Consider the following 26,524-nt stretch of genomic DNA (forward strand, 5'->3'; position numbering starts at 1 on the left):
AAGAGGAAAAGTCAAAACCCGAGTTTATCTGGAGTAATTGTCAAACAAGCTATGGAGTTTTTGTGTTTTGTAGCTTCACCTAGGAACCCAACCCGAGTAGTGACAAGAAGCATTAGATGGGAAAGGCCAGCGGTGGGGTGGAAGAAGTTGAACTCTGATGGGTCTATTATAGGTAGTTCTGGGCAGGCTAGCTGTGGGGGTGTTATTAGAGATGAACATGGGGATTGGGTAGCAGGTTTTACAAGGCATATAGGGGCTACTAGTAGCCTTGCAGCTGAACTTTGGGGTTTAAGGGATGGGCTGATTTTGTGCTCTTCGTTGAATATATCTTGCCTTATTGTTGAGCTGGATGCTAAAGCGGTAGTTGATGTCCTAGGGAACTTTAACTATGATAACAACATTATTTCTCCTATACTGGATGATTGTAGGCAGCTGGTGTTACGTTTCCAACAAATTCAGATCAAGCATTGTTATCGACAAGCTAATCGATGTGCAGACGTGCTGGCAAAAATGGGAGTGGAGGAGCTTGAGCTAGTTAATTATCTTAGTCCGCCTGTGGATGTGCTACATATTTTGCAGGATGATAGGAATGGTGTGTATGTTAATAGGATCTGCCATGATACTGTTATAACCCTTTGATTTATTAATGAATCGTCTTTCATAAAAAATTAAAAAAATTAAAAAATTAAAAAAAAAAAAAAAAAAAAAAAGCACAGTATACTTTCTCGCTAGCTAAAATCTAGGTATAGACTTAATTATTATTTGTGTAAAAACTCAAAACTTTTTTAGTGTACCCCACGCTACCATCATTATCTTATCTTCTCAAAGCATAGTAGGAAAATGTACCGGCATGGAGGTGTACTGGGAGGCGCTTGGGACCATCCAAATCTACCTCTGTTGGATTTGGTGGCTCTAATTTGACAAAGTTCTATCTATGCTTGTCATTTCTCATTATGGGTCAGTCAGTCCGCTAGATTTTTACTTTTAAAAGTTGAACTCTTTGGTTTGGTTCATTTTCTTCTATTTCAGTCAAGTGTTGTAACTTCTAGTTAGTATGGAGCTTAGGTAACTATGCTACCATGGTGTAAGCAAGGAAAGGAAGGGGGTGGAACTTGGCACCTAGACCTAAAAGACCATGAAAGGACAGGAGATGGGATCCATCCTCTCCAAATGGATGGTTGTGCTCATCTAGTGAACTATTTGTATATACTATGTTAGTTTGAAGACCCTCAAGAGATGCTGTAGTTTTTTTTTTTTTTTTTTTCTAGGTAATTGGTTGTTGCGGGGGCTTGAACCCCCGAGCTAGTAGTTTCATGGTAAACTGGGTACTACTTGGGCTACAAGGCCCGATGGTAGATGTTGTAGTTCTTCATGAATGCTTTGGATAAAAGAGATTTCCAGGCAAAAAGTAGAGGAGGAAAAAAAAAAAAAAGGTACTCGACTTTTTCAAGATTAAATACCTTAAAAAAGTACTCGGTTTTCACAATATTGAGTACCACATTTTTTTTATTATTGATCAAATTTCAGGTCATTGAGTACCACGTTGCTTTTTTATTACAATGGCTCGAACCCTCGAGCTAGCAATTTCATGGTAAACTGGGTACCACTTGGGCTACAAGGCCCGGTGGTAGATGATGTAGTTCTTCATGAATGCTTTGGATAAAAGGGATTTCCAGGAAAAAAGTAGGAAAAAAAAAAAAAAAAAAAACAAGGTACTCAACTTTTTCAAGATTAAATATCTTAAAAAAGTACTCGGTTTTCACAATATTGAGTACCACATTTTTTTTTTTATTGATCAAATTTCAGGTCATCGAGTACCACGTTGCTTTTTTATTGCAATGACTCGAACGCCCGAGCTAGCAATTTCATGGTAAACCGGGTACCACTTGGGCTACAAGGCCCGGTGGTAGATGATATAGTTCTTCATGAATGCTTTGGATAAAAGGGATTTCCAGGAAGAAGAAAAAAAAAAAAAAAAGATTCGACTTTTTCAAGATTAAATACCTTAAAAAAGTACTCGGTTTTCACAATATTGAGTACCGTATTGTTTTTTTTATTGATCAAATTTCAGGTCATCGAGTACCACGTTGCTTTTTTAATTGATCAAATTCTACGTCAGCAGTGACACGCTGGTGACTCACCTAGGAACTCGAGTTCACTAAACTTGAGTACTATTTAGAACTCAAGTTTGTGAAACTCGAGTACTATTTAGAACTCGAGTTTGTGAAACTTGAATACTAAAAAAGTATACATATTTTCGAAACAGTGCTAATTTGTCACAAATTTTACCAAAACATGATATTTGGCTATTTTTACCGAGGAATTTAAGTAATGTTGTTTGTATTTTTTTTAAAATACGTGTGGGTGAAAAAGCATATAAAAATACGTATAATATTGTTTAAAAACAAAAAAACATGTTGCTAAGCTGCTCTACCAAACTACCCAAGATGTTGCAGATCTTTGTAAAGAAGAGAAGAAAACAAAAATAATTTAATAATTAGACAAACAAGATATACTAAGGGCCAAGTCAACATGTCGTGATCCACATTGGGGACAACCTAATAGATGTCTTGCAGTTTATGGCTTTAAGCTACAGGAGAATCAAGCAATCAATCAATGATTGATGCTAACAAGACCCAATAAGGAGTTGTGAAGTTTTCTCTTTTTGTGGGAAAAGAAGCTCGTGATGTCAAAAAGCTTTTTTGCTTTTGAATATTACGAAAAACTGTCTCAATGGAAACTTTAATTCTAAAGATGAATTGGTATTTTCACTCTTATTTTTCATTAATCAATGTATTGTTTAGACCCAAACCACGAGTTAGAATTCAAATTTTCCTGCAAATGGTGTGAACTCAGTTCAAAAAAATTTAAAAGTCGACTAATGTTAACCTTAGTTTAATATGAGTCATGTATGATAAATATGGTGTTTATTTGGCAACAATTCGCTCTTTTAAGTTTTTAGTTTATTTCTTTATGTGCAGGCCTTTCAAAGCCTCATATTTATTGGGTATACCCGGACATGTGCAATTATATTTTAACCAACTTTATTAAGTAATGTTGTTTGTATTTTTTTAAAATATGTATGGGTAAAAAAATATATAAAAATACGTATAATATTGTTTAAAAAAAAAAAAAAAAAAGACATGTTGCTAAGCTGCTCTACCAAATAGCCCCAAGATGTTGCAGATCTTTGCTAAGAAGAGGAGAAAACAAAAATAATTTAATAATTAGACAAACAAGATATACTAAGGGCCAAGTCAACATGTCGTGATCCACATTGGGGACAACCTAATAGATGTCTTGTAGTTTATGGCTTTAAGCTACTGGAGCATCAAGCAATCAATCAATGATTGATGCTAACAAGACCCAATAAGGAGTTGTGAAGTTCTCTCTTTTTGTGGGAAAAGAAGCTCGTGATGTCAAAAAGCTTTCTTGCTTTTGAATATTACGTAAAACTGTCTCAATGGAAACTTTAATTCTAAAGATGAATTGGTATTTTCACTCTTATTTTTCATTAATCAATGTATTGTTTAGACCCAAACCACGAGTTAGAATTCAAATTTTCCTGCAAATGGTGTGAATTCAGTTCAAAAAAATTTAAAAGTCAACTAATGTTAACCTTAGTTTAATATGAGTCATGTATGATAAATATGGTGTCTATTTGGCAACAATTTGCTCTTTTAAGTTTTTAGTTTATTTCTTTATGTGCAGGCCTTTCAAAGCTTCATATTTATTGGGTACAACCGGACAAGTGCAATTATATTTTAACCAACTTTCATTAAATAAATAGATAGATATTTTACTAAAAGTTAATCCAAATGCACTCCTGATCACTTTGATATATAAGAATAAGCCGTTGAAACGGGAAACAAGATCAACAATGAATCTATTAAGAAATTGAGAGAGAGAGAGAGAGAATAAATCTAGCAATGCCACTATTTCTATATTATACTTGTCTCATCACCTACATAGACAAAGATGGGGATAGCTAATATTCGCTTTATCCTTGTATATTTGTTTTAGAAAAAATTACACTGATCTCCTCTAAGATTTGTCATATTTGTACTCGCTACCTCTTCTAATTTGGAATTAAACACTTACCCCACTAACAATACTAGCTATTTACCCGCTACCTCCTCTAGGCTAGATGTGTAACATTATTAACTAACCTAAACGACAATCAAATAGTGGTTAAAAAACATTTATACCTATAAAGAACGTAAAATTAAAATTCTACTTATATTCCTTTTATCTAAGGGCTATAACTATTGGAGTTGTTAAAAAGATATATTGCGTTCATTTGATTCAATGGCTCAGTTTTAAAAGTAAGCAATCCAAAAGAACCTACTCCAAATAGACACTTAATTAAAATATATGACATTCACATAACTAAGTCATCCTCACTAAATCTAGGAACAAAAAAATAAAAGAGAATATAAGTGGAGATTTGATTATATGTCTCTTTATTAACTCTAATTTCTAATCAATTAAGTGACATTTTGAAGTCCTATAAAGTGACATTTAAATTTTAAAGTCCTTCAATAAACTTGGGATGAAATAAAAGGAAAATAACCTTTTTTGGGAGGTTAAATTATAGCCCTTGGATTAAAAGGACCTAGGTGAAATTTTAACTTCTATGTTCTTGAGATGTAATCATTCATTGGGAGGGTAAAAAAATGGAATTTTGCATTTTTAATAACTCTCTAACTATTATTTAAACTAGTCAAACCTATCAAAAAAAAATTATTTAAACTAGTCGAAATATTTGATTATTTTGAAATGAAATGTAATATATAATTTATTTTTTAAAAATTCATAAAATTATATATTATGATTAATAATCTGTAACAAAACGTTTTCTAATAAGAGAATTTCATTTTCTTTTTTATATAACTGTTTACCACACAAGCAAAGGGCAAGTATTTTTTTTTTTTAAGTAATGAATTTTGTGTTTTCTATAAATAAAAAATTATATATATTTTTTACTTTATTTTATATTAAGATTTTTATCTATTCATATTATGAGCCAATTTTCCAATTATGACATTTAGAAAAGAAGAGAAAAATAGCTTTTTCCCATTATTAAAAAATTTCAACTTGTGGCATCCTACTTTAATATTATATATCTTTTAAAGTATACAATGTATAATTCTGATCTCTCTTCTTGAATACATTACTTATCTCAATACATCCATAAAAATACATTGAATCAAAACAACCCTATATGAAGATACTTTGCAAAAAAACTAAATGTCTTATCAATTATTGCTTTGCAAAATGTCATATCAGTCATTACTTAATAATGATTGATTTGATCGATTAAGAAAATAATTTGTTATATATAATCTATTAAGATTATTTTCTCTGCAGAAACTGCAAATTTGTCCACCCAAAGAGATTATAAAATAAACAATTATTAGCAAAATCCCATAATTAAGTTTCTATGTGCATCATTATAATAATTGATAATAATAATAACAACAACAACAACAAAAAAATAATGAAAATACAATTGCGAAAGCTAAAATATGTCACTAATCTAATTATTTCCATTTGATTAACCTTTGCTTTTATCTAAATAAGTGGCACTATATATAGAGTATTTCTAATACATTATTAAAAGTATTTTCTCTACAAAAACTACAATTTTGTTCACCCAAAATGATTTAAAAATTTTATAAAAAAAAAAATTAGTAAAGTCTCATAGTTAAACATCTAAATGGATCACTAAAAAAATAAAAAAGGAAAAAAAATTGATCAAGAATTGGAATACCAAAATACCTAAATGTTCATAAAAGTCAATACAACTTTACCAAAAAGAGAAACAAATGTAAAGTGACAATTAAACCAACAATAACAAAAAGAACTATTAGCGGGGAAAAAAGTGGTTGAAACAATAAATAAATAAAATGCATCAAAAGAGACAAATTTGGAGAGAGAGAGAGAGAGTGAGAGAGAGAGTATTGACCTTTTCGCAATGAACAACTTGGAAAGAATAGGGGAAAGATGTGGAAATGAAGTAAAAGAAATTTATGAGAAAATCAAGTTGGAAGAGTAAGGGTGGAAGCAGATGAAAGGTTCAAAAAAGTAAAACCGTAGAATTTATGAAGATGAAGGGTTGGAAGGGTGGAAGTAGATGAAAGGTTCAAAAAAGTGAAACTGTAGAATTTATGAAGACATAAAGGAAATCAAATGAAAAATTTAAGAAGACATGATTGGAGAAGATGAAAATTTGAACAAAGAAGAAGACAATGGTTGAAGAAGATGAAAGGTTAAACAACGTAAAAAACTAAAAATTGCAACAACAACAACAACAACAACAAAAAAAAAAAAAAAAAAAAAAAAAAAAAAAAAAAAAAAAACCTGCTAACGACATGGCACAAAAAGAGCTATGTAAAATTTATTTTAAAGCTTCCATTATTATATAATAGTATAGATAGAGATGTATAAACATTGTTTTTGGTTTTAAATTCCTCATTGATTTTATTGCTTAGTTATAAACATCTAAATAAAGTAGATGAATTTATAAATGCAAAGTTATATATAAAGATAAAACAGCATAAGATGAATGTGTAAAATCAATCTATTTATATATTTAATTCATTCTCAAAAAAATATTTATATATTCTAATATTGTCAACAAAATTTAGGAATAAAAATAAATTAAAAAAAGAATGATTATGTAGGCAATGATGTGGCAAATGAGGTGGTACAATATGAGCATAGTAACAATAAATGCTACGTTTCAGCTTTTAAATATATATATATATAGACGACGTTATTTACAAGTCTAGAGGAGACCAGTGTAAACAGTTGACTAATGTAAATAGTTTTCATTTTAAGGGAGGGGTACGTGTCTAATTCCAAACTAAATGTATAGCAAGTGCTATTATGAAAGTTCTCAAGGTAGATCAATGAATTATTCCCTTAATTTTATGATATAAATTGTTGGAAAATGGTGCAAGTTTCTATTCATCTTGCTTCAAACCCAAAACTTAGCAAAGTTGTTTCGTCCAAGACATCTTTTTCCCTACTTTGATCATGACAATGTACTCGTCTTCCATAAAAAAATAAGGAAACACACTTTTGTAATTTGGATTTGCCGTAATACAACTCCATCTCAAACCCCCCCCCCCCCACCCCCACCCCCCCCCCCCCCCCCCCCCCCCCAAGTAGATTTTCTACCATCAAAGTCACATTCTATCATATATGCATCTATATAACCATCCAAAATTGGTATAAAGCCACCAAAACCCAAGCACATCATAGAGCTACCTATCAAATACTTGAAGATTCAAATCACCTCTTCCCGAAATTTGTCATTTCGTGCCAAGATCCTTTATATCAGACGATTCAGATAACTCATTCTTCTAACTTCCACTCATGTTAATATATTTTCTTATAATCTACATATCATCTACATAAAACAAAAGAATAATAAATTTACCATCAACCTTTTGATATACATACATCGATCTACATTTATCCTTATATAACCGTGATGAGGCAAACTTTATAGCATTGCCTTGGAGCCTGCTTTAAACGATAGTCTCTTTTTCAACTTGCAAACCATCTTTAACATTTACTCTAAAATAGCAATATAGAATAACGTAAATAAAAGGATGAAAATTCTTCTTTTCCCCAGAAACCACGACCTTCAACACCACTACTAATGAAAGTATATATCAATACAACAACCATGGCCATAGAAAAAAAGAAACTTGGCCTCTGAAGGCTACAAAACTAGCCGGAAAATTTTTTTTTTTTTGACTCTTTCCATGAAAAATATATAACTATAACACAAAAATTGACAACAATTGACGCACAAAAGAAGAAAAAAATGATTGCACCCACTCACACTATATGCACACACAAATAAATGACAAATAACTCAGACATGCACGCACACACGGCCACAAGCTCACACACGCATTAACAAACTTTAACTGGAAGCTGTAGTGCATAAGATACAACGCACACGACGCGAACTTGACTGGGTATCCTCATCATCATCCTCCACATCACCATTATCATACTCATATTCTACTAAAGGCTCCCGGGAAGTGGCTTCAGACCCTTTCATGCCGCTAACATTAGAGGTCGAATCCATAAGACAAGTCATGTGATAAGCATGACAGCAAAAGAAAGCAATGACTGATACATTTTGTATAGAAAAGGGATCAAAACACATGCAACACCTTCCACCCCCCCTAGTTTTGGACTTGACCTCTGTGGTTCTCACACTTGATTTTTCAATCGCCTGAGAAGCACTACTGTCATTCCGTTTTGCTCGTGCTTCTTCTTCTTCATTGCTCAAGTAAATCCCATGTCTTGCCTCTTTGTAGTATTTAACCAAAAGGTTAACACAATCAGCCTGTGTCACAATCACAACAAAAATGTCAAGCATTTCAGTGTTTAATTAAATAAAATAAAATAATAAATAAAAAGAGAGAAAGAATGATGTGGAGCACAGAGTACCTTGAGGATATCATTGCAACCATGTCGAAGAGAAGTTTCAGTCCTGTAGTCAGTAATGATCTTGACCAGACGATCCCTAAGCCTGACAGATGCACACAGAAAGAGAGAATTTACATACAAGGTTATCAGTGAAGAACTTAATGCTTCAGAACATGTCTCACTGTTACTGATGACAATGCAAGTTCAGCAAAAAGTATCAAATTCCAGTAATTTAGGTGTATATCTAAGTTATTAACCATATTAACTGTCAACAAGGACATTTGAAGAGAACTTAACATGCAGAAATAGAGCATTTTACAGCATTTTTTACCCGGGAAAAACATAAGTTTTAATAAGCTGCTCTTCTTTCTTTTTCTTCTTTGTTTCCTTCAGTTTCTTTCAGATGGGGTGAAGGGATGATTAGCATGAAGATTAGTGTTCTGCATAGTTATTATTCAGTTCTTAAAATTCTAGTTTAAAAAAACCATGACTTTTTTCTTTTCAAGATAGAAGAGGAAAGCAAGAAGGAACTATTAGCAGAAATTCAGTATCAATCTTTTTTCTTTTTCTTTTTTGAGAAACAATTCAGTATCAATCTGATCATACTAACCGAGGTATCTCCAAGCCATTGGGAACCATATTTACAATATAAAGAGGATCAAGATTTCCAACTGTGTGCTCCAACAACACTCCCACCTGGTAATTAGGTTGAGCAATTTTAGAAGAACTTGCAAGACAGAAATATATATTTCAACTATCATACCCATACAAACATTCAGTCGCATATTAGTGTTTGATACATACCATCTCAGGTTTGTTAAGACATTGCTTTATTAATTCTTCCCAAAGGTCGTCATCATGCTGCATAGTCACAAACTCTACAGCCTGCACACAATGATAATTCTTATCTGATCCCACCACCAAACTTCAAAACTAACTGACGCAAATAACAATCTCACAGAAGCTGAAAGTACCTCCTCTATATCGCCTAATTTATTTATAATGACAGCCAGGGCTTGCCTTGAATTTCCCATTCTTCCAAGGATGAAGACTTGCTCCCTTAGAAGATCTCTTCTGATACAAGTTTCATATGCCTGAGATATTATTTTAACAAGTTAATGTATACACTTAACAAAATTATTACAATTGGTCATTTGTTGACAGCTCAAACCTTTCCAAGAGTATAATGTTGACTACTACGAAGAAAAGTAAGTAGCATCTTTGGATCATAGTCTGCATAAAGCTCCACCTATCACCACAAATAAAAAGGGCAAGAATCTTCAGGTAAGATGTGCGTTTCCAAATCAGTTTAAATGCACCAACCAAGAGTTGCAATAACCAGATACAAGGTTAGAAGTAGGGGAAAAGACAAAAAAAAAAAAAAAGACCCAATCAGATGCTATAGTAACTAGATAAGCAATGAACCTGGTAGACAATAACAAGGACAAACATTATAATAGAAGAATCCCAACCTAGTTTCCTTAAACACCAACAAATAAATTTCAAAGCAATAACAAAGGATTACAAAGGCAGAGTGATTCATTTGATTGAAACAAAATCATAATTACCGCAAAACTAATGAATAAACATAAGGAAGCAGACCAGTTCTTTCTTGCAGAGTTAAGAAACCCAAGCAAAATAAAGATACCCATACTGTAATCAAGAACACCATATTATGGGTCAAATTTATCAGAAATGCAAGTAAATTGAAACCAGTTTGATCACCAGATTCATACACCTCAACTTTAATGGAAGACTCATGAGCCATATTTAACATTGTCATAAAATAAAAATGTTCATAACATCCAAAGAATCCATAAGGAATCTTTGTTTGTTAAAAATCCTGTAGTGTTCAAGTACTTGAACTCCTTTGGACGTTTTTAAGGTAAATTATTGTGGAACAGATTAGGTAAAAACTCTAACCAATTATTGGTATCAGCAACTTTTGGCTACTAGCAAGTGTAAATTGCTTTGTGCTTCCATCAGGATCTAGTTAGGCAAATAAGGAATTCAATAAGTTAGGCAAACAAGGAATAATGGAAGGGCTTATCCATAGCATAAAGCTTTGCAAGACAATCTCTCTATGAACTTACTTGACCACACAGTTTTGGTTCCACAACTATGCCCTCAGACAGCTTACTTGACCACAAAATTCCTTAACTAGATGACTTGGCGCTGGTAATAGAAACTCTACTTTCTTTGAGACTGCAACTCAGTGGAGAGGCAAATCATAAACAGTTCATAACTAGTTTCGAGTATTTCTTTAATACTTCATGAAAACAAAACTTCAACCAGGGAAAATTAATCTTCTTACAGACCCTACATAAAGGTTCAACCAAAAAAGTGATAGCACCCACCAAAGACAACTACTATCATATCTCCACAGACCAACATGTCATAATATGCATATGCAAATAAAAACGGGAACATGTCATTCAAAATCTCCAACGGGCCGTAAGATTCCCTAAAAATTCATAAAGAAAATGGTAAAATAGACTTATACCCTTGTGCTTATCTATTGAGGATCCATAGCCAACCTCAATATTTGGGACTAAGGCTTTGTTGTTGTTGTTGTAGCTTACACGCCTGGTGGCAGGATTCAGTTCTACTGACTTTCCCTAAACGATTTCCACTTTTTCCTAATCACACCCTTTTCTAGTATCCAGAGGTCGGACCTTAGCACAATGGCAAGTGCCTTTTCCTAAAAGCAACAACTTACAGGTTCGAGTTTGGGAATCAACCTCTCCAAAACAAATTGAAGGTAAGGCTGCTTGCCATAACCGCTCCTAGATCCCGCAAAAAATGGGAGCTTTGGGCATTGGGTACAACCCTCTTCTAGTATCCAATTCTTCTAATCGACCACTCCCATCCACTTCTTGTTAAAATCATTAACTAAAATTAATTACATGAGACGCATACCTATCAAAAAAAATTTACATGAGATGCACGTCCCCCGCATGTCAACTAATTTTTTTAGTGATTTTAATATAAGTAGTTTACCATCGAAGCTGTTATTAGAAAAATTTAAAAACTTGGGGAATTCAATAAGCGTGGACCAAACCACAGCAGTAGGTGAATTTTACCCTAATGAAAAACCAATGGAAGAAAATGCACATTCTAGTTCAATACTACACGTTAATTGACTCACAAGCATAAATTAAGATGATTCTACAACCAATACTTTTAAACCAATTTGATAAGTATGCACTTAGGTTTATTCGTTCATAGTTTCCATCCTGCAATCAGATTTCAAAGAATCCAAACAATTAAAGATGGAAACTATCATATAACTGTGAATACATTATTCATAACTGAATTAAATATGGATATTGTCACTGAGAAGCAGAGTTCAAAGGCACGGTTCAGTGATTACCATACCTGCATATCATGAAAATCCTTTCCAGAATGTGGATTCACTTCAAATAATGAATGGAGATATAGGTGCAGGAAATATCTATTATCACACTTATTGCTGGAATTCAGAAGTTGTGAAACAACATCAGATGGAGTAATCACGTCCTTATTTTGGATCAATAATGGAACTGCATGCTTGCAATCTATCGTCATCAGTTGCACAACCTATATAGGCATAGGTAACACAAAAGTAGTCAGGGATTTTGTAAGAACACCACAAAAACTAGCATGAAAACTAGGACAAAGAAAAGGAAAGAATTCTTCGGTTTTCCTTTTTAAGTATTTTGCAGAATATATGTTCCCAACCAAGATACCAGGGATAAAGCTCAATTGAGTTCAATTTTGTTGTGAGGTATGTGTATCATAGGATGAAAACAACAACCGGATTAATGATATATAGTAGACCCTGCAAGCCTTTATACTTAAGATTTGGCCATTCTGTGGTTGATGACACTGCTAGCTTTGTCAATGCTAAGCTAGCTAGTGTTTTATGAGATTAAATTACTTATTTTAAAATAATAATTTTAAATAAAAAGGAAGAAGAAGCTAGTGTTTTATGTGATAAAGCTTGGCGTTGGAAGCCTGCAAGGTATGATGATCTTGTGAGTATTCAAAGAAAGCTGGGTTGGGAGAATTTGACAAAGCTATATGGGTCTCATCTACTTCAGACTCATTCTCATGTGCAGAGGCTTGCGATCTGATTGGACAGAAGACCCAAGTGGTTAAATGGTGGAAGGTTTTTTGGTTCCCAAAGTACATTCCAAGACATTCCTTTGTATGCTGGCTGGCAATAGAAAACAGATTAATGATAAAGGATAGGTTAGATGGGGAATTAGTTGTGATATGGTGTGTATTTTCCAGATCCAGTATAGAGAGTAGAAACCATCTATCTTTGGGTGCTCCTTTTCTAGAAGGGTGTGGAAAGTGATTATGGGGTTCTCCCTCAAGGAAACCTGATTGATAACTGGGATAGTCTTATATCCTGGGCTGCAGAGAATTGGAAAAACAAGTTGAGTTCATATTGCTGCAGCTTGGCCTTGGAGCTGCTGTTTACAACATTTGGAGGCTTTGAAATGCTATTTTGCATCATGGGAATGTGTCTGAGGAACAACTAATTGGAACCATTAGGAAGCAAGTGAAAGCAAGGATTAAAGGTGCTGGTTTTTACCCTTGGTTCTGCCATCAACAAGTAGGTCTGTTGCAGATGAGGCATTTCCTCTTCAATTTTCAAGCAAGTATTCTAATAGTTGTTTGATTTGTATTGTTGTTTTTGCTGGTCTTGGCAGAACTCTATGATGTGGTTCATTTAGGCTTCTGCTAGCTTTGTGGTTTGGTTTGTGCTGTGTTTTCTGCTCTGTCAAAACTGTTGGCTGTGGTTCGGTCAGGCTCTGTTTTTTATAAGTAAGAATTATTTTATTAAAGAGAAACTACTTCATGTATGAAGGACACAAAGTAGCCTAAAAATAACAAGAAGAAAGAATTATATTCAAAATGGCTATTACAAACGATGCAATAGAATGGCTAGTTGTAAAACCCAAAGCGTAAGACCACTCATATAAGGAACTAGTGAAGGTTGCTAACAACTGAATCCTCGTTTTTTTCGCATCTTCAAAAGTGCGCCAATTTGCATTCCCTCCATAGAGTCCACATAAAAAATAATGGAACAAATTTCCAAATATCTGACAAATGCTAATCCAACCCAATTTCACTAACCAAACATAAGATCAATGACCCTTGTGCTGTTGTAGTTCAAATTGGGATCTTTAGCCTTTGCTGTATATTGTGATGTTCCCATTGTGTTTTTCAATTATCTCTTGATTATTGGAATAAATAAATAAATAAGATATATAGACCTTGATACATTGTTTCTAAAATTTTAGAGGTTGACCTCACATTTATGCAAAAAATTACATTGAATAATATCAAGGGACTTGAACACTTAGAAAATGCTTAAACAAAGGAACCCATATAAGGCTTGTAACACTAAAATATTGCACCTGATTTTGCATTTACATACCTTCTCTTGAATTGCATCTTGCAAGTTATGTTTTTCTATGAAGTCAAATACTACTGGCTTCATGAGCTGAAAAATTAAAGCCAAAAAAAGAGCATCCAAATTGATGTCAGAAACAAAATAGAGATGTGAAAGCTTCTTTTCCTAAGCATTTAACGTAGACATTTTGTCAAATATGGATTTATGTAATTTTAAATTATGTTTGTAACAACTCTAGTACAATCCCTGTGTACATGGATTGTGTTGTACATAGTTTTCTATTTATTTTCATAAAAATAAAATTATAAATAAATAAATAAAAATTTAAAAAAAAAAAAAAAAAAGAGTATTCTATCTAATATATGAAATAAGGTTGCTGGCTGCTCGGCAAGAATCTCCCATGAGTATCAGTAATACTTACATCAGCATAGATAGAAAAAGCTTTCTCATATTGCCCATCTATTACACACAACTCCGCTAGTGCCTGACAGAGAAAGAGAATGCCTAAATAATAATATGTAGTTATCAAGAATATAGAATAGAAAATGCTATCATGAGGTTCCAAATTATGTGAATGTGTGTGCATGTTTTTCTGACAAACCTCTTTGAGCGCATCAGTCATGGATGAAGTATTAAGCTGAGGTTCTATGGCCGAAATAACAGGCAATGCAGAATAAATCACATGTGGCCATGATTTGACTGTTGACAAGAGTTCCTTATGGAAAGAAGAATTTGTAGCCAAAGCTACAAGAGCAACCTGTAGCCAAAAGGCAACAAGAGGCCTTAAATCCCAAGTTGTCACATTAGAAAAGAGATTAAATATATTTAGGCACACTATTTTGTCCTAACAAACCTCATAAGCAGTATCACGCAGTCTCGGGTTATCTGTTGGCATATATGGAACCAGCACAGGAAGCTGACGAAGATGAGCAAAGTGGAAAACCCATCTGTGGAAGGCAGCCCACTGCCAGTTATTTATAGAAAGTGCACCAGAAAGTAATAAATAAAGATAGATGCTACCTCTCCCATGCTGAAGCAGATCCTCGCAGCAATTTGGGACACAAAGATGCAGCTTCAGCATACTTCCTTTCCACAATCAAATGATCAAGGTACCTAGATCCCACCTGCATGTAGCGGCCAAATTTATCAAACCATGCCATGAAGCATATATGGAAAATACTAATCAAAAGAAGTATATATGGAAAATTAAAATTATTAATGTTAGACAGTAAGGTAATCAACTACAAAATACTCTTTTTTTTTTAATCGGTAGTAATCAACTACAAAATACTATTCTACCATTTCTCACAAAAATGTAACGTAGTCACATACAAGGTCACTGACTAGCCATTTACCAAAGTGCTTACCCAATGTGTAACCAAAACTAGTAGCTTGTGATTCAATATGGGCATCATTGAATAATCTTAATACAGATTTTTTTTTTTTTTTCCCGGAGGGGGGTGGTAGGAAGAGATATGCTTCTTCTTTTCATTAAGGCCAACGATTGAAAAAGTGAATGAATATTAACAGCCAGTGATTCCAATTCCATATACAAGGCAAATGATTTTTTTTTTTTTTTTGATAGTTAATAGAGATTTTATTGATTAAAAAGTACATCATGTTCATGATGATGAACACACTGTACTTGAAACAAATACAACAACAAATCAAAAAGAAACACTAACAGATTCTAAGAATTCAAAAATGGAAGTACAACGTCTATAGCCCCCAATACGAGACCACTCAAACAAAGTCCCAACTAGCAAAGACTTCAAAAGATCTAAAGGTCTCTCAAAATCTTCAAAAGTACAAGTATTGTGCTCCCACCAAATTAACCACATCAGACAAGCTAGTACCATACAAAGGAGTCAATCTCGTACCGGAGGCTATACCGGTTTGGCCAGCAGAACGATGTATTTTAGTACCAGTTAATACCGATGTACCGTTTCGGATTTACCGCTATTTAATATATATATATATATATATATTATAAATGTACTACGTCCACAATATTTTCTCAACACTTTTACAACAAATTATATGTGGCTATTTTTTATTGGTTCTAATTTGAACCTACCACTAAAATAACTATTGCCCCACCAATAAAAACCCATAACAACCTAAAACTTAAAACTTGTTATGAAAGTGTTGTAAAAATATTGTAAAGAATTTTTTTTTGGTACATGTATCTCAATTTTCTACTGCCCTCTGCCAACAAATTTTTTTTAATAACTTACTTTTTTTCACCTCCACTCATTCTCTTTTACTTATACAATTTATCTTTCTTTATTTTTATCTTGATTTTATCTCCTCCACATGTTTACCTTCACTGAGTCTTGTCTCATTTCAAATTTCAAAAAGCTACCTTTGGTCAGTCATCACGTGGGCACCCAAAGCAAGACTCTCTGAGAAACACTTAAGACATAAAAAAGCAAAGAAGAAGAAGAAGATTAGAGGAACACAAAGTCACAAACATTGCAGAGACCACGAAGAAAAATGGAAAGCTAAGCAGAAAAGAGACCGAGATACAAGAGAGATGCATCAAATCGTGAAATTTGTTAAGAAATTATCTTAGGTGAGTGAAAAACTACAAAGAAATCTGTGTTTTTGTTTCAGGCCGGTATCCATTTTCCAGCCAAAATCCGGTATTTCTACCGGTACAGCCGAAACGCTCCCGGTACTACCGGTATTTAAACTGGTACGAAATGAGGATGTTTTTGTACCGTTTCAGACACCGGTACAGAAAATATCGGCCGTACCGGCCAGTACGGTACGAAACTAACTACCTTGGTACCATATTCCAAATATTTGAGAACTATTTTCCCAAACAATTCCTCCATGCAAAAGTAAAGAGGCAACCTCCTTCAGCATCCCCACTGAATCTCAAACATCAAAAAACTTCACTCCACAAAGCATGAGCAAACTTACAATGAAGCAAAAGATGATCTACAGTTTCCCCTTCACATCAACACAAGCAACAAAAATTAACTAGGGACAATTCCCTCTTAACAAGATTATTAATGGTAAGAATCCTATCTCAAGCTATTGTCCACAAAAAAAAAAAAAAAAGACACTCTTTTAGGTGCTACACACCAAATACTCTTCCAAGGGAAAGAAACATTAACAGGACCAAACAAAGAATTATAATGAGAGCGCACATCAAAAACCCCTTTCCGAGACAATTTCCAACTCAAAATGATCATCAACCTCACCATTACATCTACAGGCACATCACGTCCGGCAACAGGAAAAATCATTCAACCTAAATCCCCCCCCCCCCCCCCACAAAAAAGAAGAAAAATACTCCAAAAATACACAAACCCCTTCCCTCACTGCCCGTACTATGTTTATAAATAGTCCACCCTATTGGCGCTGCCAATATGCTAGAATTGCATTTGTTGAACAATTAAGATAAAGTCATAAAACATCTTATTAACCTAGCTAATGAGCTCTAACTCAAACGGCATCTCCTCCCCTCGTAAGAGCAAGGTGTGAGGTTGCAAGTGAACCACCAGCTGTGTGTGTGTAATTACCAAAAACAAAACTCTAATTAACCTTAATAGGCATGCTCTTGAATGTTAGTAAAGTATTGTGTGAGATTGCAGGTTTAATACCCGTAGGGTGCATGTGTTTTTTTTTTTAATTAATTAAAAAAAAAAACTTTCATTAACTTTTGTGAGCATGCACCTTGAATTATAGCAATCTTATATTCTTATGTCATGTCACCAACCAAACAAATAAATTTTGCCTTGCCTACAAAAGTTAACAACTTAGATATTAAAAAATAATGGAAAACAAAATGAAAAAGAGAAAGAGAATCATAGGCACCCCCAAGTAGTGAACACAGAACATTCATTTTATGTTTCATGTAAATAATATTAAAAAAATAAAATAAATTGAAGCAGGACAAACTTTAGTACCTCGTCCAGGAGTTCACTCCGTCCCTGACCAGCTTCAACTGCTGCCAAAGCTTTTTCATGCCAGCCATGTTGAAGAAGCCAAGCAATATGATCTTCTGCATCCCTGAAAAAAATCATAAATGCATGTAAGTCTCCAAAACAAATATATTTTCAAAATAGGTTTTTTTGTTTTTGATAAGTAATAAAGATTTATTGATATCAAAAAAGAGACAAGTACGCAGGGAATATAATTAGCTTAAAGAAAAACTAGCCTATATAATTTTTCTTTAAGGCCCTATGATGTCAGTTGTAAGTGAAAAAGCTCTATGATGTCAAACCCATTAATCAACATAGTTATAGGCTAATTTTACTTTAACTTGTCAGGATCACTGAATAAATACTAACATCAAGCCTGATTAATAATGTTGCAGGGAAACATTATCGCATTTTTCATTCTACAAAGGAGCTATGAAATAAGAGACAATCATACTAACCTAGGTTTTGCAATAACTACATCCTTTAGGGACACAATATAGTACAGTGGTTCATCACCTGCAGCCCACTGACCACCAGCATAGCTGCTACCTACATTGGCACAAAAAAGTATTACAATTATTTATATATTAAAAACCTGACATACATAAAGCATGAACTTCAATAACAAATAAATCAACCTGAGAATGGAGCATGAGCAAGGGAATAGTCTTTTGCCTTGTAATGCTCAAAGCCATGTACAGGTAGGGCATCAGTTGAAAGCTCATCATTATTCCATGATACGACACGTACTTCTGGTCTCTGTGCATTTCCCTGCTTAAATAACATTTTCCCAAGTCAGAAACAATGAGCAAAGAATAAATATATATCAGAACAGAATAACAGGAAGGGTAAACCAAAGAAGTTTGGATGAGAACCACCATAAATTAACAATAACAAAACCTTCCCGCAAAGGGAATTTACAACATATAATTAGAATCTGCTCTTACTGTCATAATATTCAGAAGAGGAATAAAATTAAAACAAAGAAGGGGGTGGGGGGGAGGGGGGAAGTAAAGCCTCTATTCCTGTATTCCATGGAAAAGTTACTAGGAATACCATGTTATAAAAGAGGAGTGAATGTGTGCCAAAACATTATAACTTAAAATTTTGGTCAAAGAAAATACAATTTAAAATGTTCATGTCAAAAATAATATCATATATCATTACCATAAAAAAAAGTGGGGTTCAAGAATTGGTAAATAAACTGTACGAGTTAAAAAATATAAATAAATAAAAAGAAGAAGAATACCATGGGTGGCCCAGATTCAGTGTAAAATTTATTCTATGAACATCTCTCCTTTAGGAGTGGTTTTAAAGAGAAGGCACACCCTTAAAATTTATAAAATAATAATTTTTCAGCTTCACCTTTTAGTCTACTGCATGCAAAGTTAGGAATAGAACACCAATGTATTTCATAAAAGGCAAGGGTGAAAGTACCTGCCGTGATGGAATGGTGCTACTAAATTCCTTCTTCCCATCTTCTTCCCCCAGAATATAAGCTAGAACAACCAAAGAATCACCAAAAGGAGCAACTCCTGAAATGAAATAGCTGGTTTGGAAAGATGCCACTATATCCACCTTGTTCGCACTTGACATCGGAACATGCTTATATGTCCCATTAGTTGCTCTATTCTGATTTGTTCTTATTGATGCAATTTTTACAGAAGTTCCCCAGCCAATGACCAAGAGAGCATCATCCTGAATGTGATGAGACAAGCAAAGGAAAAATTTTAGGAAACAGCAAAGCACTCATGTTGATGGCATGATGCAGAGGAAATATATATGTGTGTTGGTGTTCTACATGTACAAGCTACTGCTGCAAGCCTGAAACAACTGCAATAGTACTTGCATAATCCATAAGCATGCCCCCATTCTGCAGCCATGTTAATCATTGACAAACCTGCCAAACTAAGTGAGGAAGCAAAAGCTCGGGACGTGGGCTTCCTCTTGGTCTTTCGATAAATGTTATACGCTGATCATTGGCAGTATCATAAACTTTCACACCTGCATCATTGGCCCAAGCAAAAAGACTTGTTCTCCACTTTACTACATGAATTGGACCTTCACCAGAATGCAAGACCTAGAAAACAGAGAATTTTTTAAGTTTCAAGAAACCAAAAGGCATTAGGTATTTTGCACATCTTATTGGTTAATAGACTAGTACAAACCTGGTCGCGATAGCCAAACCATTTCTTAGTATTATAATATAAATGACCTGCTAAACCACCAGTTACAAATCTCCTTGACGTTTTTCTTGAGTAATCTGGATCCAGTGCAATAGCCTTCATTGGACGATGATACTCAAACTTCAGTTTCTCATCAGTGAAAAGGCTGTTTATTACAACAGACCCATCATCAGAACAGCTTCCTACATATTCACCTTCTATGTCAAAGCTAAGGTCATTGACGGCAGCAGTATGGGCAGGGAACTCCTTAACCTGGAAAGAATAAAATCAACTACATATTTCAAACCTAAAGCATGTCATTTTGCCTAGAACAAGTAATCCACTGCAACCATCAATCAGCCGAAGCCAGGATACTAAGTGTGGTTAATGCAAAACACTAGCCTCAACTTCATGATGAAAAACTTGGAGCTCCTATATACAATTAGCTGGTAGAAAAAATTTGAACAGATGATACTAATGACATATTCTTTGGACAGTTCAATGTATTAAAAAAAAAAAAAAATTTGGGTGAATAATGTATTGTAAAAATTACATAAATGGTTCTGATTTTTTTTTTTTTTTTGATAAGTAAGAAGGGAATATTATTAATACAAGAAAAGCACAAAAAGTTCACGGTAGTGAACAAAGGAAAAAAGAAACAAAAAGACAGAAGCAGCCCCTAATCTATACTAATAGATGAAAGAAAATCCAAAAGGGTAGAACAATCCGAATAGCCCCAACAACGAGACCAATCGAAGAGGGTCTGCTGGCAATACTCTAATAACTGAACCACAGTTTTCTTCTCATCCTCAAAAGACCATCGATTTCGTTCAATCCAAATAGTCCACATTAAACATCCTAGAGCCAAATCCCAAATATCTGAGCTATGCTTCCCAAGCCAATGATACCAGCAAAATAATAAGTCCACAACTGAACCTGGCATGACCCATTCCATCCCAAACAACCAAAGCATATACATCCACAAAGAATGAGCTATCGAACAAAAAAGTAACAGGTGATCCACAGATTCCGCATTACAACAACACAAACAACAAAGATTCACCAAAGGGCGACTACGAAGCATAAGGTTATCCAAAGTTAGAATCTAACCATGGGCTACTGTCCACATAAAAAAGGCCACCCATTTAGGAACCTTAACTTTCCAAATTCCTTTCCATGGGAAAGTGGAAGGAGTTGCATTTCGAATCTTATGATAAAAGGACCGAGTATCAAACTTCCCACTGCCATTAAGATCCCAACAAAGTCTGTCACACCCTCCTTCCCTAGGAATTCGGGTTTGGATGAAATGAAGAAAGGAGTAGGAAGCCGCCAACTCCCAATCATTGAAGTCCCTGTGAAAACTTAAACTCCACACTCTATCATTATCACCCACAAAAGGGCTTAACACCTCAAATATACAAGCCTCCTTATTAGCTGAACACAAAAATAACTGAGGATAAAGAATTTTGAGAGGAACATCACCAGTCCACTTAGCATGCCAAAAAAGAATATGAGAACCATCCCCACCACAAAAGAGAAATGCTTAGCGAAAGTTTCCCACCCTTCGCTAATACTCCGCCATAACCCACAACCATGAGCCCTACTACAAACTCTAGTGCACCAACCCCCTTTTCTTTCCCCATATTTCATGGCAATGACCCTTCACCACAGATGCAAGGTTTCATGGCCATACCTCCAAAGCCATTTCCCTAATACGGCCTGATTAAAAGGCACCAACTTCCAAATTCCTAAACCACCCAACTCACGTGGTAGGCAAACCTTTTCCTAAGCCACCAAAGAATATTTGAAACACTCAACTGACGAACCCCACAAAAAGTTCCTTTGGATGCATTCTAATCTAGTCACCACAGCTTTAGGGATGGTAAACAGGGAAAGGTAATACGTCAAAAGGCTTGAAAGGATACTCTTCAGCAAGGTGAGTCTACCACCCTTTGACAAATACAGCCGCTTCCAGCCTGAAAGCTTCTTTTCCATCCTCTCAAGGATCAGATTCCAAATAGAGGCTGTTTTGTACAAAGTACCCAATGGCATACCCAAGTAAATCATAGGCAAACTGCCCACCCTGCACTGAAGGATATTAGCCAAATACTAAATGTTACACACCTCCCCAATAGGAACAATTTCACTTTCCCCACATTCACCTTTAGACCAATAAAAGCTTGGAAACAAGTCAAAACTAGCCTAATAGAAAGAATCTGCTCTCTAGAGGCATCACAGAAAAGAATGGTATCATCAGCAAATAGGAGGTGAGAAACTCGGATACCAGTAGAATTAACAGGACCCACGTGAAAACCCTGAATGAAACCCCCTTCCTCAGTTTTCTTCAGGATACGACTTAAAACCTCCATGATCAACAGAAAGAGAAGGGGAGACAAAGGATCGCCTTGTCTGAGACCTCTAAAGCTACCAAAGAAACCAGCAAGAGATCCATTAACCAGAACTGAGAAGTGAAGGGTAGAGACACAAGTCTTAAGCCATCTCCTCCATCTATCCCCAAAGCCCATCCTCTCCAACAGATAAATCTGATTTTTTTTTAAAAGCAAGTTTTAGCTCCAGGGGGAAGTTGAAGGGGAAATAACTACGTAATTGGTTGTAATTTTAGAAATCTAAGAACAATAAATGAATTTTGGAAGGGGTTCCCATGGTTGTGGTCTTTGGAAGAGCATTAGGCTGGATTGGGAGAAGTTTCACCAGCACACTCGGTTTGAATTTTGGGTGGGGAATCGAGTTCATTTTTGGCATGATGGCTGGTGCAGCAATCAACCTCTAAAAGAGGTTTTCCTGGTTTTGTATGATATTTATACTGATCTCCACTCAAACATTATGATATATATCTTATGTTCTTTTCTCTTCTCTTCGGTTCTTTGCTTCAATGGGCTTATATTTGGGGGTGTTTGAATTGTATTTCAATTTCTAAATTCTTTACTTTCCGTTCCTCTTAGTTCTTGATTGGCTTGTATTTGTTCCTTGTAAAGAGTGTTCACCATCGTGAACATGATGTTCAGTTTTTTTTCAATAAAAGTATTATTACCTATCAAAAAAAAAAAATTTGTTGGTGAGACCGGATGTGGGGGCAAGGAGGCGTTGGGATGTGAGATTTTTCAGGGATTTTAATGATTGGGGGCTGGTGTTGGCGGCTGCTTTTACTCATCATTTGGACTCTCATATTCCTTCTAATGAAGATGGAGACTGGGTGAGGTGAAGGTTGAAGAGTAATGGGGAGTTTAACATTCGTTCTTATTACTATGTTTTAATGGGATCTACTTCTTTCATTTTCCCTTGGAAAGGTATTTGAAGTGTTAAGGCCCCTAGACGAGATTATTTCTTTGTTTGGACAGCAGCATGGGGGAAAATTCTCACTGGTGATAACATTAGGAGGAGAGGTTATACCTTAGTGGATTGTTGTTGTATTTGCAGGAGTAGTAGGGAGGCAGTGGATCACCTTTTGCTCCATTGCAGGTAGCCTATCAATTACGGAGCTTTGCTTTTGGATCATTTGAGGTCTCTTGGGTTTAACATAGGAGGTTGATTGATCTTTTTTTCAATTGGAGGAATTGGTTCCGGAAGCACTCCTCCAGTAATTGGAACTTGGTGCCATTATGTTTGATGTTGATTATTTTGAGGGAGCGTAATAACGCACGTTTGAAAATTGGAGGGCTTGGAGGACCAGCTTTTGGTTTTATTTGTACGAGCTTTATTTTATTGCTCTTGTACATGGGAATTCACATCTAATGACTCCATTCCCATGTCTATTGAATCTGTTTCTTATTTACATAATTTTTTGTTTTCCTTTGTACTAATTCTTTTGGCTACTTTGTTCTTTTTGTAGAAAGTAGTCTACAAATTCGAAAATGGACTGAGACACTGACTATTGTAGCAGATATAGTAATAACTAACACAACAGCATATGCTTCAAAGAAATGACTGTTCGAATTGCTGCCAAAGCCTTATAAATTTATTATATAACAAAGTTGCCACCAATAACAATGCAAGCAATGTTGTTCATGTTCGAAGCCATTAACAAGAATGGCTAAAACCACAAATCCTAAGGGACAGCACAATCGGCTAGAGACCGCACCTCATGAAATGGGGGTCAGAAGTCACTAATTCAAGTCCAATACATTTAGCAAATGATCACAATTTTTTTTCTAAGCGCAACGCAAGTCAACATTAGCAAGTTCAAATTCAGTATAGCAAGTTCCCAAATCCATTCACTCTACAATCCAAAACGAACCAGCTCAATTGCCACTCATTGCTTAATTCCAATTTTGAATAACACGTACAAATCAAAATTCAACAAAAGAATTCAGATCTAACAAGCTCCAAATTCAAGCAAAAAAGCCAATTTCACGCTTTTATTTTCACAAAGAAATAGGGAGAGAGAGAAAAATCTCAAAGGTAGGATCACCTGGTTGCCAAGAAAATCGAGGATATGAACCGTGCCGCCGTGCGTCCCAAGGGCGATCATGCGCTCCGCGACGGCGATACACGACGCAGTATCGCTGGCGAGAAGCATAGGTATACTCCCTCCCATTCTTTGGTACTTGAGCCTCGGCTCCTCTTCCTCCTCCTCCTCCTCCTCCTCTTCTTCAGCTTCCTCTTCCTCTTCTTCTTCGTCCTCTTCTTCTCTCTCATCGTCTCCTTCGACGCCGTTCTCTGAAGGAATCGGAGCCATTTGAATTGTTAGACTTGATATCTTCGTTTCATTTCCGAGAGAAAAGGAAAAAGAGAAAAAATTGATGAGAAAGTGTGAGATCTGTTTGGGTTTTTTAGAGGGGGCTTTCCGGGTTGAAGCTGAGTTGTGCTGGTATTTTGTTTTCTTTTCCCGTTCGAAACGGTTCTTTTTTTTTTTTTTCCTCCTTTATAGGTAAGAGTTTTTTGGCTATCTATGTATTTATTTGCAAGAGGCCAAGGGAGTGATGACGATGTAGGATGCCACCTGTACTGCTTTTTCACTGGCTTTCATTCTTTTCTTCTTCTTTTTCCTTCTTTGTGGAAATTGTAATGCCACAGTTTTTGTTGCCAGTTGGTACCCAAAAATCACTATCATGGTATGGCAAAGTTTTATTTTAAATGGCTGGGATTAAAACATGTGATAAAGACGTACAGATGAGATTGGAATATGTTTAAGGCTTAAATCTTCTTGCTGAAAAAAAAAAAATTAAGAATAGAAAAGAATTATGTTGAAAAGTGTTGTTATTGAGAGAGATTTTAAATGGGTGTGACTTGTGAGTGTGAGTGTTATTATTATTATTATTATTTTATTTTATTTTTTGGGGATAAAATGAAAATATTGTGACTTGTGAGTGTGTGATATTGTATGATTTGGATTGAATTTATTTTACTTTTGGAAAATATGTGATAATTTGGAGTTAGAGACCATCTTGTTTCCTTAGGCATTGCCTTTTTTTGTGGGGGGGTTTTTAGCATTATTGGTACCTTTTGAGTGATGGTTATTCTATATCTAAAGAAGAGGACATGAACCAACTTGGCAGTGAATCTTTGATGGATATATTGAGATCGCTCATCATTAATAAATTGACCCTCATAAATATATATGGTAATATTTAGAGTTTAGATCTTTATATATGGCAAACTAAACTAGGAATTTCAAAATATATATATCAAAAAAAAAAAAAAAAAAAACTAGGCATTTTAAGACCCAAAATGACCATCGCAAACCTTTGATGCGATGCACACCACAAGTATAAGTGCTTGTGGAGTGTGAAGGATAAGAGTCGGAGTTCAAGTATCCAGTAGGGAGCTTCACACACATATACACTTAGATTAGATTAGAGTTGAATTCTATCTTGTAAAAAAAAAAAAAAAAAAAGGCCCAAAATGAAAAATGAAAAAAAAATTGTTATTTCTAGTTTATCAAGAATTTATTGAAATGAAGACTTTGGGCCTAGTCATCTTAGCCATCTCCATCTTGACAAGCAAAAACCCAGCTAAAGAGAGAAGATACGGGAATTGGTCCAAAGTAATTATTACACTCCACAAAGTCCAAGAAGCTAAATTGTGGATACAAAAGTTTATAGATTTAGGATGATTACCATATATGTAGAGGATTTGGCTTGGTTCTAGTGTTTTTATGCACTAAACTTGTCTAAATGACAACGTGTCCATTTTTGACTTGGTTCAAGTGTTTTTGACCACATGTCATGATTTTAACGAGTTCAATGTACAGGACTCACATGTAATGCTATATATATGTGTGTGTGTGTGTTTGTCATGATCAAGCTACACTTAATATAATTCTAAGTAATATTAGCATTACACTATCTTAGAACTCTTTTTTTTATTAAAATTTTGAAAATCCTACTTTTTCTTTGAGGTATGAAAATCTCCCCATTTGATTACATGTTCTTGATGCTATTAACATGTGTGCCAAATTTAATGCAAATCAAATATTGCTTACTATTTGATCCAAAAACCAACTTTTATGCTCAATTATGGTAAAAAGAAATTTCCTACTACAAGAAAGTCAAGTAGAGAGGGAAAAACCCCATATATTGAGTGAGGCATTCATTCATATG

At 34.8% G+C, this 26,524-nt stretch overlaps 1 protein-coding gene across 2 annotated transcripts; it reads right to left on the reverse strand.

Moving 5' to 3' along the window:
• Positions 1 to 7,617: 7,617 nt before the first annotated feature.
• On the reverse strand, positions 7,618 to 24,842 carry LOC126722763 (vacuolar protein sorting-associated protein 41 homolog). 2 transcript variants are annotated; one of them, XM_050425921.1, is made up of 19 exons: positions 24,394 to 24,842; positions 19,968 to 20,237; positions 19,700 to 19,879; positions 19,237 to 19,497; positions 18,438 to 18,570; positions 18,258 to 18,348; positions 17,785 to 17,887; positions 14,885 to 14,988; positions 14,718 to 14,811; positions 14,466 to 14,621; positions 14,286 to 14,348; positions 13,889 to 13,954; positions 11,836 to 12,036; positions 9,629 to 9,706; positions 9,432 to 9,551; positions 9,262 to 9,342; positions 9,068 to 9,153; positions 8,479 to 8,560; positions 7,618 to 8,374 (listed from the first exon to the last, which is right to left on the reverse strand). In XM_050425921.1, exons 1-19 carry the CDS (start codon positions 24,658 to 24,660, stop codon positions 7,943 to 7,945), a joined length of 2,868 nt encoding a protein of 955 aa, XP_050281878.1. In that variant the 5' UTR covers positions 24,661 to 24,842; the 3' UTR covers positions 7,618 to 7,942. The 2 variants fall into 2 exon arrangements, with proteins under 2 accessions (XP_050281878.1, XP_050281871.1); XM_050425914.1 differs by having other exon boundaries at positions 19,968 to 20,256; positions 24,394 to 24,541.
• Positions 24,843 to 26,524: the final 1,682 nt, after the last annotated feature.

Source organism: Quercus robur, chromosome 1 (genome assembly GCF_932294415.1).
Source record: "Quercus robur chromosome 1, dhQueRobu3.1, whole genome shotgun sequence".
Taxonomy (NCBI): domain Eukaryota; kingdom Viridiplantae; phylum Streptophyta; class Magnoliopsida; order Fagales; family Fagaceae; genus Quercus; species Quercus robur.